This window comes from Balaenoptera borealis, assembly GCF_965194805.1.
Source record: "Balaenoptera borealis genome assembly, chromosome: 11".
In the NCBI taxonomy this organism is placed as follows: domain Eukaryota; kingdom Metazoa; phylum Chordata; class Mammalia; order Artiodactyla; family Balaenopteridae; genus Balaenoptera; species Balaenoptera borealis.
Window position 1 is genome coordinate 52,781,165 of NC_138868.1, and position 14,314 is coordinate 52,795,478.

The 14,314-nt window shown below is 42.4% G+C and overlaps 2 protein-coding genes across 2 annotated transcripts in view; one reads left to right on the top strand and one right to left on the bottom strand.

The window, feature by feature from the left end:
- Positions 1–7,643: 7,643 nt before the first annotated feature.
- On the bottom strand, positions 7,644–10,641 carry COA4 (cytochrome c oxidase assembly factor 4 homolog). Its single transcript, XM_082343249.1, has 2 exons — positions 10,503–10,641; positions 7,644–8,303 (listed from the first exon to the last, which is right to left on the bottom strand). Exon 2 carries the CDS (start codon positions 8,289–8,291, stop codon positions 8,037–8,039), a length of 255 nt encoding a protein of 84 aa, XP_082199375.1. The 5' UTR covers positions 8,292–8,303; positions 10,503–10,641; the 3' UTR covers positions 7,644–8,036.
- A 15-nt stretch (positions 10,642–10,656) lies between these two features.
- Positions 10,657–14,314, top strand: part of PAAF1 (proteasomal ATPase associated factor 1) — a 45,572-nt gene continuing 41,914 nt past the window's right edge. The window contains exons 1-2 of the mRNA XM_082343205.1: positions 10,657–10,822; positions 11,987–12,027. Of these exons, the coding sequence (XP_082199331.1) occupies positions 10,776–10,822; positions 11,987–12,027 (88 nt within the window). The 5' untranslated portion in view covers positions 10,657–10,775. The remainder of the gene's footprint in view (positions 10,823–11,986; positions 12,028–14,314) is intronic.

Below are 14,314 nucleotides of genomic sequence, written 5' to 3' on the forward strand. Positions count from 1 at the left end.
GCCCTGCTCATTCATTTACACATTGTCTGTGGCTGCTTTTATGCTACAATGGCAGAGTTGAGTGGCTGTGACAGAGACTGTTAAGCTAAAACATTTTTACATGGTCCTTTATAAAAATAGTTTGTCAAACCCTGATCCAAGTCATTGGTTCTCAAACTTAAGCATACATCAGAATCACCTGCAAGGCTTTTTTTAAAATTTATTTATTTATTTATTTATGGCTATGTTGGGTCTTCATTGCTGCACGGGCTTTCTCTAGTTGTGCTGAGTGGAGACTACTCTTCATTGAGGTGTGCAGGTTTCTCATTGCGGTGGCTTGTCTTGTTGCGGAGTATGGGCTCTAGGTGCACGGGCTTCACTAGTTGTGGCACATGGGCTTCAGTAGTTGTGGCTCGCGGGCTTTAGAGTGCAGGCTCAGCAGTTGTGGCACACGGGCTCAGTTGCTCCGTGGCATGTGGGATCTTCCAGACCAGGGCTGGAACCCGTGTCTCCTGCATTGGCAGGCGGATTCTTAACCGCTGTGCCACCGGAGAAGCCCCTGCACGGCCTTTTTTTTTTTTTTTTTTTAATCTCTGTTTGGATCCAAGTTTCTCACAATTTTTTTTAAAATTAATTTTATTTATTTATTTTTGGCTGTGTTGGGTCTTCATTTCTGTGCGAGGGCTTTCTCTAGTTGCGGCAAGCGGGGGCCACTCTTCATCGTGGTGCGCGGGCCTCTCACTATCGCGGCCTCTCTTGTTGCGGAGCACAGGCTCCAGACACGCAGGCTTAGTAGTTGTGGCTCATGGGCCTAGTTGCTCCGCGGCATGTGGGATCTTCCCAGACCAGGGCTCGAACCCGTGTCCCCTGCATTAGCAGGCAGATTCTCAACCACTGCGCCACCAGGGAAGCCCCCCTGCACGTCTTTTTAAAACACAACTTACTAGGCTCCATCCCCAGATTTTCTGACTTAGGAGATCTTGAGCAAGGGTGATGCTGCTGCTGGTCCAGAGTTACCTCTTTCAGAACCACTAGTCTAAGTTGACCTCTAATGTTTTTCCTATTCTGAGCATTAGTGCATTCATACTTTTGTACAGAATAGCTATAACTTATTGAGCTAGACCCTATGCTAGGTACTACATTAGCTCTAATCCTCACACCAGTTTTTTAGGGTGTATATATGAGTGTGCGTGTGGATAGTAACCGTGAGTATCTGAGTGTGAGTGTATCTCACTCACATTTATTGAGCCCTAATTTGCTATATACTATATACAGATTATCCTTGATATTGATGGTATTATCTCAGTCTTACAGGTGGAGAAACTGAGGTTTGGAGAGATGAAGCGACTTCCTAGGGTCACACAGTTATTAAGTGGCAGACCCTGTCCCCCACTACTTTTCTGGGATACCCCTGCATAGAGGTCTGTGGGAGCATAGAGCATTCTTAGCATTGTGTGTACTTTTCTGAAACTCATCAGTTTCAGTCCTGAAGTTATTTTGTTTTTTTCGACTTGGTTTCCAAAGGCAACAAGAGGAAACTCAGATTTCCTCTCAAGGTGTAACACTAAGGGAGGGCTGTCAAGATAGCAGGTGCCTTCAGTTAAAATGCTTTTCTGAATTCAAATTGAAGGCTCAGCAGGCCAGGACTTACAAGTGAACCCCATTGGGAGTGTGGGCAGAATTTGCCAGGTGAGGACTGATATTTTGGTTGCAGAATTGCTCATTGCTGAGTCTCCTTTAGGGAAGATGAAAGAGCAGCAGCTAATGGATGAGTATAAAGTTGGAGGATGTGTAGGGACTTGAAGATAAAAAGGTGAATAAACGCATGTATACACACAGACACAAGCTGCCTCCATATCATGTGGGCAATGGGCAATGTCATGTGGACCCCATTTAGGAGTCTGGAATACAGTGGTATTTTCCAGTTGCCCACCTTTCCTTGTTATTAATTTGTGAAAGCAAGATGTAAGGTTTCATAAATTGACAAGATATTAGAGCTAAGGGACCTTGGAACCCAGCCAGCCTAAAGCAAGTGCAGGTTAGGGGCCCAGGAAGGGCAGTGCTTTACTCAAGGTGACAGGGCACCTCATTGGCAGAGCTGGGAGCAGGATTCAGATCTCTTGATTCCCAGTGCATCCCTTTCCATTACATCACTGAGGGATGAGTCAGGCTTCTCTCTTAAACAGGAGGCTGTTGGGTTCTGTCACCTTGGAGCTCTTGTGTCACTGACCTAGTTGATTTATCCTCTCACCAGAGCCAAAGGGCTTTTGTTGCTCATGATTAGTCTGACCTGAAACAAATGGAAATTGCTCATAATGCCTTATCCTGGTAAGAGGGACAGATATTCTGATTGCTAGAACCTCAGAGTTACAAAACAATTATAAGCTTCATTTGATTTTCCAGAGGGAAATGAACTTCCCTAGGATCACATGGCAGTGAAATCAAATGGAATGCAAATCTCTGGGCTCTAGGTTGAAAATACCGTCCCCTCCCTTCCTGAGACAGCCTACAATATTAAAAAGAAAAGAGGCAGACAAACCTGAGCTATTCCTAATTTCTACATTTATTAGTTTTGAGGCCTCAGGTGAGTTGTTTTAACCTCATTAAGCCTCAGTTTTCTGATCTGTAAAGTGAGGATAATCCCTTGTAGGAGCTTGAGATGGAGATGATGTATAAAATGGGCAAGCATGTGCTCAGTAAATGTTAGATTACTTTCCCATCTAAACTTCACTATACATTTTTTTTTTAAAGTTTGTTTGTTTATATATTTATTTATTTAGGCTGCATCGGGTCTTAGTTGCAGCACACGGGATCTTCCTTGCAGCATGTGGGATCTTTGGTCGCGGCGTGCGGGCTTCTCTCTGGTTGTGGTGCACAGGCTCCAGGGCATGCAGACTCTAGAGCACGCAGGCTTAGTTGCTCTGTGGCATGTGGGATCTTAGCTCCCCGACCAGGGATTGAACCCGCCTCCCCTGCATTGGAAGGTGGATTCTTAATCACTAGACCACCAGCGAAGTCCCTCACTATACTTTTTTAAAAGATTATTTTTTCATTGAGGTATAATTTATCTATAGTGAAACACACAGATCTTAAGTGTATATTTGATCAGTTTTGAAAATGCAGTCACCTATGAAACCTACACTTAATATCAAGTTAAAGAACATTTCCATCTCCCCAGAAAGTTCCGCTACATTCTTTCATAGTCATTCTTCCCAGAAACAACCACTAATCTTATTCCTATTGCCATAGGTTAGTTTCGCCTATCTAGAACAATATATAAATATCATAGAGCTATAACCTTTTGTGTCTGACTTAATTCACTTACCCTGATGTTTTACCCACATTGTTGCATGTAACCATAGTTCATTCCTTCAGCATACTTTTAGTTTTGAACCCAGTTAGGGTTAAATTATGCCTAGTACCGCTGCAAAAACATGAGAGCTAGACAAGAGAGAAGAAAAGGAAGGTCAGTGGATTAGGAATCAGGGTAACTAGGTTCTAGTTTTGGCTCTATCAATGCATAACCTTTGAGATAATCTGTTTTGATCTTCATTTTACAGATGACTTAACTGGCCCAGGAGGGAAAGAAACTTGTCCAAGGTCACTCACAGGGATCGCTCCAGGTCACTCGATTCCTGGTTCAGTACACATTACTGAGATTTTTAGAAATGGATTTTTATGTGGATCAGTAACTTTCAAGAAGGACCAAATGTCCAGGTTAAATGGGCAGTTTTCCTAGTGAAGGCCAGTGGATTCCTCGGCTTGTTAGTCCCTTTCTTCTGGCTGGGGATGCCTTGTTCCTCCACCATCGAGCCTAAAAATTGCCAGCTGTGGATTCTGAAAGGGTATTTTTTAGTTGCAGAGAAAGAAATGGAATCTGGATATTCTGGCCATTCAGACAATGTAGCAACACTCAGAGACCCCAGTCCCCACTGTTCTAGGATGTAAAGTATATTTAGGGAAGGAAAGCTCTCTGAGCATGCATTGGGTATGTCTGGAACTAGATCTGCTGACAAGGCACTACAGACAGAAGCAGCCAATGTGTCTTGTGCTTGTTTAATCTGTACTTTAATCTTTGTGCCATTTTTGTCTTCAAATGTCTGATCTCCCTGGAGAATTTGAAATGATTCATTTAGTTCTTATACCCCCCCTGGAATAACTTTCATTCTCAGACATTTCAGGTTTAGAGAATCAGCTCCATGTTTAGACAGAATAGCCAGGCTCTGAAAGATGTCCAGGCTCTGAGGAATGAAAACTCTTCAGAAGATAACTGCTAGAGAAGGAAAGAATCCCTCCTGCTTCCTCTGCCTGTTTTAAGTCCCTGCTGGAGCAGAGCAGGGAGCCCTACCATTCCATACAGTGGAAAAGTATATAAGGTTTCAACCTGGACTTCCTCCAGTTCTCCTCGGATTTCTAAAGTCAGCAGCCCAGGATTTGGTCTGGCAACTTTACCTGAGGGAGGAAGAGTGGGAGGAGTATCTCATTACTCATCTAGTAAAACACTTTACAGTGCACCTTTGTACTGAGCACTGGCCATATCCCCAGCCAAGGAACTTGCAGGGAAGAGCCAAATCATGAGTCTGCCCTAGGCCTAGACAATGGTGGCACCCAGCCAATAGATCTCTCCACTCATCCCTGGCACCAAGCCTCTCTGCAGAGGTAGATGTAGAGTGTATAGGGATAGGCATGGACCACCCTAAACTCCAGGTCCATGGCTGTGGGCTACAGAGCTGAGAGACTAAAAACCCATACTAATCTAAAACACTGTGGGGAACTTGCACTAGTTAGTTTCCTTTTTTATAAAGCACTAAAAAAGTAAAGTAATATGTATTTACACAGTAAGTATGGTTACTTACTGTGTGTTAAGCACCATACTAGGCACTAGATGCTTGTGAGAGAGAACAGAGCAGAGAATAGCATAGGCTTTAGAACATACACTTGGGAGTCTGATCCCCAATCTGTCCTTTATTTCCTCCTCTATAAAGGGGAGTTAGTAGTGTTATGAGGATTAAATGAGATAATGTGACTCAGGACAGTGACTAGCACACAGTAATAATAATAGCTAACATTTAGTGAATGCTTACTATGTGCCAGATGCTATTTCTAAGCTCTTTACCAATATTGACTCATTCTTTCAACAACCCTATGAGGAAGATCTACATTTATTAGCTTTGATGCCTTTGAGGAAGGTATTTTTACAGAAGAAAAAACAGATCCTGTGATGTTAAGTAGTTTGCCCAAAACCACACTGCTAATAAGTGGCATAGTGGAATTTGAAAGCAGCATATCATAGGGATTGAGAGCACAGACCCTGGAACCAGATAGCCTGAGTTAAATGCTTCATACATATTAGTTATAGTAGTTTAATAAATACTAACAACTTTTATTACCAGGTATTTATATATTACCTCTCATTTAATTATCTTAGTGTGCCTATTAAATAGGAATTATCCCCATTTATTGATACTTGAGGAAACAGGCTTGGGTGGCAATAGAGCCCTCTTTGCCCAAACATTCTGTGACCGTCCCAGTGTTAGCTCCCTGTCGACTGGAGTCCTTCCAAACCTGCTCCCTCCACTTAGCTGGTTTGAAAGCCATTCCTCCTGCTGAGGTCCTTCCACCCTTTCCCTTTGCTAGAATACCCTGCCCCCCATGACCTATCATTTCTATTAATTATACAAATTAATATATAGGTACATTTCTGTTGTAACATATTTGAATATATAAGAATACAGTCCTTACTGATGGAACTTCACACTGTGACCACTTATTCACTATTATAAACAATGCTGCAATGAACATAATAGATGTTTAAGCGGATTCCTACAAGAGGAATTGCTGTTTAAATATTTAAAACATTTGTAGATCTCACCAAATTGCCCTGAAAAGCTTTACTAATTTATGATCCCTTCAATAGTGTGAATGTGTCTGTTTCTCTCCATCCCCACCAACACTGGTCATTATAAATATTTTTAATTTTTGTCGACAGGATCATCTAATAGTACTTTTATTTTTTATTTTTTTTAATTAATTAATTAATTTATGGCTGTGTTGGGTCTTCGTTTCTGTGCGAGGGCTTTCTCTAGTTGTGGCAAGCGGGGGCCACTCTTCATCGCGGTGTGCGGGCCTCTCACTATCGCGGCCTCTCTTGTTGCGGAGCACAGGCTCCAGACGCGCAGGCTCAGTAATTGTGGCTCACGGGCCCAGTTGCTCCGTGGCATGTGGGATCTTCCCAGACCAGGGCTCGAACCCGTGTCCCCTGCATTAGCAGGCAGATTCTCAACCACTGCGCCACCAGGGAAGCCCGTACTTTTGTTTTTTAAATCTGTATTTCTCTGATTATAAGTGATGTAGAATATATTTACATTTTCCTATGTTTGGGGGGCATATTTAACTTTGTTCACTTCTCAGTTGGGCTATTTGCTTTTTCTTACTGATTTCTAGGTTGGTTTGTTTTTTTTTTTGCCGCACCATGCGGCATGCAGGATCTTAGTTCCCCAACCAGGGATCGAACCCGTGCCCCCTGCAATGGAAGCAGTGTCTTAACCACTGGACCACCAGAGAAATCCCTGTAGGGACTTTTTATTTGTTGCAGATGGTAATCCTTTCTGCTATATATGTTAAAATATGTAGTGTCTACTTCATCTTTAATGGTGTCAACTCAACTACTTCCCTTCTCTTTGAAATTCTTGCTGACAGCTGCAGTCCACACTGCTACCTCTGATGACCCACAGCACTGGGTACACGTGGCCCAACAGAGATTCATTCATCCTTTTATATATATATATACACACATACACACAATCATCCCCTTCTGCCTGAAGGCTGAAATTGGATTTTATTGTTCTTTGAACTCGTATTCCTCATATCTTCTCCCCTTCTCTCTTTCTCTCCTTCCCGAATACCAACACAAAGGCTCAAAGTAGTTTTAGGGCCTACTATATTTCAGACTTGTGCTTCTAATATATATATATGCTTAAGAAATGTTACTGATGATGATGAGAGCACATGCCCCTTTGCATTCCAGTTCTATAGCAGGGGTCACCCTCCCAACTCCCTTCCCACTCCCAAATGTTAGACAGAAAGTAATAGAATGGGTAATGCAGTTCCATGGAAGAAAATGAAAAGTGGTGTCAACTGTTGTGAACTGGAAAACACATCCACCTAAAAGAGGAATTGTTAATTCAGCTCCAGCAAGTTGTTTAGTAGGAATATAAGCTCCATGTTGACAGCTTCTCCAATTTTCAAAAGCTTAAAATCTGTATGTTAAATGTACTTTTGAAATGTCAAGCCAACATTGTGTGTTTTTTTGTTTGGGAACATGTTGAGGTCAGACTCTTTATCTGTTAATGCAACAGAGTCTGGCATATGAAAGGCACTCAGTATTTGTTTTCCTATTTGCCTTCTTCCTTCCATTAGACTGACTGAAACATCCAGAACAACTGATGAAAGAGAAAGTCATTTACATCATTGTCAGGAATTAATTAGTTGTTCTAGTGTTGTTTTGTTTCTCTCTTAAACCAGACTAAAGCAACATAAAGGCAGAGATCATATTTTCATCATATCAATTTCGTACACAGTGCCTGGCACATGAGAAGGTCTCAGAAAAACTTGATGTTTCTGAACCAATGACTGAATAAATGAAGAACTGACTAGGTAACCAATTTACCTTTAGATTGTAAATTTACTTTAAAATTAAATGTCCATGTAATCAGCACAGTACTTGGCACACTGACCCAAGATGTAGCATAGGAGAGCATCCTTTAACCCATTTCTTTGTTTTACATGGCAAATACTGGTCAATATTTAATATCGGTGACATAAGATGGGTGAGGATGTGTAGGATCTCAACATGACAATATGACTGCTCTTTATGGCAGTCATGTCCAAACCCATGGCTGCCTGGCTCTCAACCCCAGGCCCAAATACTATCCCCAAGTCTTACACTTCTTGGCCCACACTTCCACTGTGGAAGGATTTCTTTCTCCCATGATCTCTCTGGGTGCTAGTTTCTGCAGGGCCATCCTCTGGGGATAGGGGATAGGTGGTGTGGGGTCTCAGCGGTGGGCACTGCTTTGCTCTTTCCTCCTCTGCAGCTCCTCCCGTCGCCTTGCCTGCTGTTCACTCATGCAGTCCCTAAAGGCCTGCACCTGTGGCTGGCACTGTCGCCAGTCCTGGTGCTGGGCCATGCACTCCTGCACTGCATAGTGGGAAGCAGCACAGCCAGAGCGGGAGATCATCTGGTCCAGTGGGTCCTCTTCTTCATCTTCTTTCTTCACCTGTCGGGACCAGGTATGGCCTTGAGCTGACATCTTTAGGAGTCTCTAGAACATCAACGGAGGCAAGGTTAGAGTAGGGACATGATTATATATGACACTGTTCCTCTGTTATAAATAACATTGACCACTGCATTGTTATAGCCTATTTAAGCATATGTCTCCCCTTGAAGGTTGTAAGCTATTTGAGGACAGATACTGGGCCTGATTCACCTTGGTACCCCTAGCACTAGGCCTGGCAGAGAGCAGGCCTGCAAAATGGTCTGAACTGAACATAATGAGATAAAGTATATGAGAATGCTTAGCACAGCACTAATAAGCTCAAATGGATTCTACTAATGGAATCTGAATTAAGTGAAATGTTTCCTTTCTGGAAAAGCTATGTTCTTTTCTCCAATTAGCCTTAATCTATGGCTGGAGAAGAACAAAGTTTAGCACTTGGGAGAGTATCCAGATATGTGTAGAGTTTGATGTATGAGAGAATGGAGAGAGTTGTGTGGCTGTAACACAGAGCATACAGGGTCCAGGGCAAGAAATGAGTCTGTGAGGTGTGAGAGTATTTAACGTGAGGTGTATCTGCACAGACTGTCTTCCTACAATCATCTGCTTCAGAACACCCAGCACAAGGTAGCATACAGAAGGAACTTAAGAAAGGTTTGTACAAATTTTACCATGACAGACTGTAAATGAGCTAAGACTACTTAATGTTTTTCCTGGGTCTCTGATTCATTCAACAATTGATCACTGAGTACCTATCATGTACCAAGCACTATGCTAGATTTGAAGATACAGGAGTGACCTAGACAAGACAGTTTCTGCCTTCACAGAGTTTACAATCTAGATAAGTAAATAGGCTGTTTACTTGTGTACAGTGTGTACAGACAGCTAAGATTGGGAACACAGTGGAGGAATACTTAATCCAGACAAGGGCAGGAACAGGCAGGGAAGGCTTCTTGGAGAAAGTGATTTCTAAACTGAGGCTTAAAGGATGAAAAGGAGTAAGCCAGAGATGTAAAGAATATTCCTGGTCAATGGAACAGCAAGGTGGGGGTTTGAGACAGAATTTGACATGAGAGGAACTGAAAGTTCTACATGACTGGAGAACAGAGTAGGAGTACAGGAAAATTAATGAAATTGGTGAGTTGAGAAAGTGTCTGATCATAGGAAGGCCTCATATTAAGGCGCCCAGAGGGCAATGGGGAAGTCACAAGAAGGATTTAAGAACTCTATAGCCCTACACGAAACTCATTTGCTTTAGATGCAGTATAACCTAAGGGAGGAGGGGGAAACTGGGCTTTGAAACAGACTTGGATTGGAAACTTAGCTTTGTCACTGACTCACTGGGTGACTTTAAGCAAATCACTTCATAATCTTTCTTGAAAAATAGAGATCAAATCTACCTCACAGGATTGTTGAAGACTAAATGAGATAATGCGTGTAAGGAGCCTGGCACGTCCAAAGAGTTGGATAAGTAATAGCTCCTATGTTTTCCTCTTCCTAAATACACTGTGAGCTCTTTAAAGACAAGGGCAGGGACTTCCGTGGCGTTCCAGTGGTTAAGACTTTGCCTACCAATGCAGGGGGTGTGGGTTCCATCCCTGGTCCGGGAGCTAAGATCCCACATGCCTAGTGGCCAAAAAACCAAAACAGAAAACAGAAACAATACTGTAACAAATTCAATAAAGACTTAAAAATGGTCCACATCAAAAAAAAAAATCTAATAAATAAAGACAAGGGCAAACCTCTTGGAACAGTGCGGTGGAAAGAACAGTGCCTTGGATCCTAAGCCAAGAAATCTGGGTTCAAATACTTTACTCACTTTACTATGCACACGCCTTAGCGTGCAATCTTTTTTAGTTTCCTTCTTAAGGTAATATTTAACTCTAGAATTGCTGTAAGGATTAATATCCTAATAAGTCACAAGTGAGTGCATGGGCTACAACAGGACTCAAGTAAATGCTGCCTGAAGTCTTCCCTAGAGTAAAAAAAGTAAAGTAAAGTAAAAAAAGGAAGACCCTCGCTCAAAGATCAAGACAGGCTAAATGGTCGGTAGCTGGTTCGCGGAAACCGGCTTGGCAGAGGAAGGCACGGAAAGGATGGGAAAGCAGAGAAACCCAGGTGGCTAAGTCACCTATGGTTCCTCTCCCACCTTCAGAAGAGGACGCATGCGCGTGCGCGGCCGCTGGGCACACCCCCAGTTGTGCCAGCTAGGCTTCACGGCGCAAGATCGCGGCACACAGTGCTCACCGAACACGCGGACAAGAGGACCCGAACCGCGCTCCTGCACAGCTGCGTCGGTTTTGCAGGCACTTGGAACTCTTCCGACACTCCTGTCAGGAACCAGCCTCCTGTAGGAAGCGCGGGCGCACAAAGGGGCGGGGAGGGGAAGAGGATCCACCGCGCATTTTCATTGGTGGCCTCTCGGTGTAGATCCCGCCCTTCGTTCTCGACGCAGCGCCTAAGCGGGGACCCACTTCCGTGAAAGAGCGGAAGACGCGGGCTGGTGGAGGCGGGATCAAGATGGCGGCGCCTTTGAGGATTCAGAGCGACTGGGCCCAGGCTCTCAGGTGAATCTAGGTGCAGAACCGGGACGGAGGAGGCGGGTAGCGGATGTTGCCTTTACGTTAAGGAGAGCCATGCCCGATCCAGGATATCCGTAGGGGTTACCTCATCAATTGTTGAGGGAACCCTGGGACTAGAAAAAGAAGTCTCAAACCCACATGGTCATTGTTTTTAGTTCTCGCAAGAGCTGGGCTGAGGCCAAGGAAACACATATGCACCGTGTGATTTCAGAGACAGAATAGGATCAATGAGTTGGAGAAAGACAGGAAAACTGGGAGGCAGGAAGACTCTTGGCCAAGTAGTCATGGTCATTTAGCAAATATTTATTGGTCCTCAGTTATTTGCAAAAGTCCCAGTACTCTCCACCACCACATTGTCTTTGAGTGTGTGATGGAGTCTTTGTATGCTCCTCGACCCCTAGTGGTATATTAGTCATATTGTACAGTTCTTTTCAGGAAACAGTGTAACGCCTACCATGTCCAGACTCTGACCTAGATAGATGCTCGGCGGAGTTCAGATGTGGACTCTAAAGTTAAGGGGTGGTTCCTGCCCTCCAAAAGGAAACAGCTTAATTGGAATGCACAGCAAACCATTCATTTATTTAACATATATTAATCATATACTGTGCAAGTTATTATGCTAGGCACTAGAATGAGTACAGCAGTGCCATGAATGGCAACTATTATACTAATAAGTTTTTCAAATTGAAACAATGGTGACGATGAATAAAACATAGTCTCCTGCATTTAAGAAACTTCCACTTTTCTAAGTGGGCTGAAATAAAATACACATTGCTTACTACAACACAGAATGTGTAAAAGGAAGAACAGTGACATTTATTGAGGGCCACCAAGTGCCTTTGAGAGAATGCAAGACCAGAATCAAGAAGTAACTTTGACCAAGATTGTGCAACTAATAAGTATTTCATGAAATGTTTGATGAAATACTTGAGCTTCATTTAACCAGCAGATCTAGGCGTTAAACACTTAGTCCACAAATATTTCTTCAACAAATAAACAAAATTTGTCTGTGCCTGGATGAGATGTTAGACTAGATCATGTCTAAGTGCTGTGGCCAAACTAGAAATTATATGATCTTTCTCCCTTGCATCAGTGCCATCCTTTTTTGACATTGAGTGAGCCTAATTAGGTTTTTGTCTCTCTTCATAGGAAGGACGAAGGAGAGGCCTGGCTGAGCTGTCACCCCCCAGGTAATGTCCTTAAATCTATATGCCTTCCCTTTAGAGAAAGAGGATTTACTACCCCTAGGAGAGAGCTTCCTTTCTCCTAGCCCAAAGTTCTTGCATAGTGCTAAGAGTCTTCAAATGTTCTTGACCACTCTGCTGTAATGATTCTGCAACTCCATTCTAGGGGAAGGCCTTCAGATTGGTTTTCCATTTGGAAGCCACAGACTTATTCATGGAGACATTACTGATGCTTCTTAATCAGTCTCTTAGCCATATATTATTGTATTCTAAGCAGTTCTATAGCTTCAGTTGTGACCTTCCTGATTATGATTCCTAGATCTATAGCTCTAGTTCTGACCTCTCTTCAATTTCAAGCAGACATTGAGTAGTTGTCTGCTATGCGTTTCTGCTTAAAGCTCTCACTGTCGTCTTGAGTTTATCAAATCCAAAACCTGAAGCTGAGCACTTCTGTTGTCAAACAGGTTCTCCTTGATTGTCTCAGTTCTTAAGTTACCACCATTCTAGGCATCAGAGTAAAACACCTGGTCACCTCACCCTGCCATTTATCGTTCCCAAGGTTTATAAATTTTCCTTTGTTTTACTGATAATTTGTCATTTCAGAGACCTTTGATATCTTTTTGTAATAAGATATTTTATTTCTATGAGAACTAGAGTTTTAAACAGAATTTTCTTTTGAGGAAATTGATGCTGCATCGAAGAAGACAGGGTAGCTAGAAGGTCTCCAAATCAAGGTTTTTTTTTTTTTATTTTTAAAGATGGGAACTAATTGGAGAGCAATTAAAATATAGGTTGTAGGTAGAGAAGAGAAGGACTAATGGAAAAACCATTGTCTTAGAGGAGAGAGAAGGAGATTGAATTAAGTCTAAAAGCCTAAGATGAAAGAAGGTGAGGGTAAGTGTAGATGTAGATAAATGGAAAGACATGAGTATGGAAATGTGAGAGTATCTTATAGCCTCAGTTTTCTTTGTGATGTTGGAGGTAGGGTCAGCTTTTTCTTTGAAATAAAATGTGCGCTATGTTCTAGATGCTTTACATACATTATTTCTATTCCTCACAACCGTATCAGGTAGGTACTATTAGCATTCTAATTTTTTTTAGATAATAGCTGTATTGAGATATAATTCACATATGATAAGGTTTATCTTTTTAAAGTGTACGATGCCGTGGATTTTAGTATATTCATAGAGTTGTATGTCTGTCACCACTAATTCCATACATTTTCATCACCCCTGAAAGAAACCCTGTGCTTTTTAGCAGTCACTCCACATTTTGCCCTCCTAGCTCCTAGCAACCACTAATTGACTTTCTGTCTCTATGGATTTGCCTGTTCTGGACATTTCATATAAATAGAATCATAATATGTGGCCTTTTGTGTCTTTCATTTAACATAACATTTTCAAGGTTCATCCATTTTGTAGCATTCATTTGTTTTTGCGGCCAAATAATGTTCTGTTGTAAGGATATATCACATTTTTTGTCCATTCATCAGTTGATGGACATTTGAATTGTTTCCAATTTTTGGCTGTTATGAAGGAAGAAGGTTTTGATGGCAGGCTAGGTGTCATGAGAATTGGCTGCTCTGGGGAACAAAAGGGGCAAAAGGACTGCAAAACTGTGCAGAGTTTGGAAACTGGTAAATTGTAGTGGTGCCAGTCTGCACAGTTGTATCCTTTTCTGTATCTGCACTCAGCAGCCTACATGTAGAAGGTGAGTAGTTGGATCATTCCCACTTTTGTTATATAGACAAAATACTGAGACTGAGATCATTTCAGAGACTTTACAAGTGTAGAGAGGTCATTGAGGGTGATGACAGGGGATTGGTTGAAATATTGTACCAAAAGGGCCAGACTTCATAGGATGGTTGGTGAAGTCAGGAGGGAATCATGAAATGTGGCAAAAAGCAGAGTTCACTCAATCCTATTTTTGTGGCATCTTTCTGAACTAGAATTTCATGCCATTTCTCTGCAAAACCTACTTCACTAGATCTTCTCTAGTCCATACTTCTACCCTAGATTGTGAGTTACTCCATTAGTATCTTTCAGCTACCAAACTGGTATATTAATTGATGCCTCCTTCCCCCTTGTTCTTTGTGGCTTTTTTTTATTCTTGACATGCCCCTCCCTGACTTGGGGTTTCCTTTCCCTTATCTTTGGCCTAGTCCTATCTTTCTTTCAAGATCCTACTTAAGTCCCACCCCCTCTAAGAAGCTCTCCCACTCTGCATGAATCCATGATGGTTTTTACTTCCCTCTTACTCCTAGAATTGCAGTTTGGTGCAAGTTACTTACTGA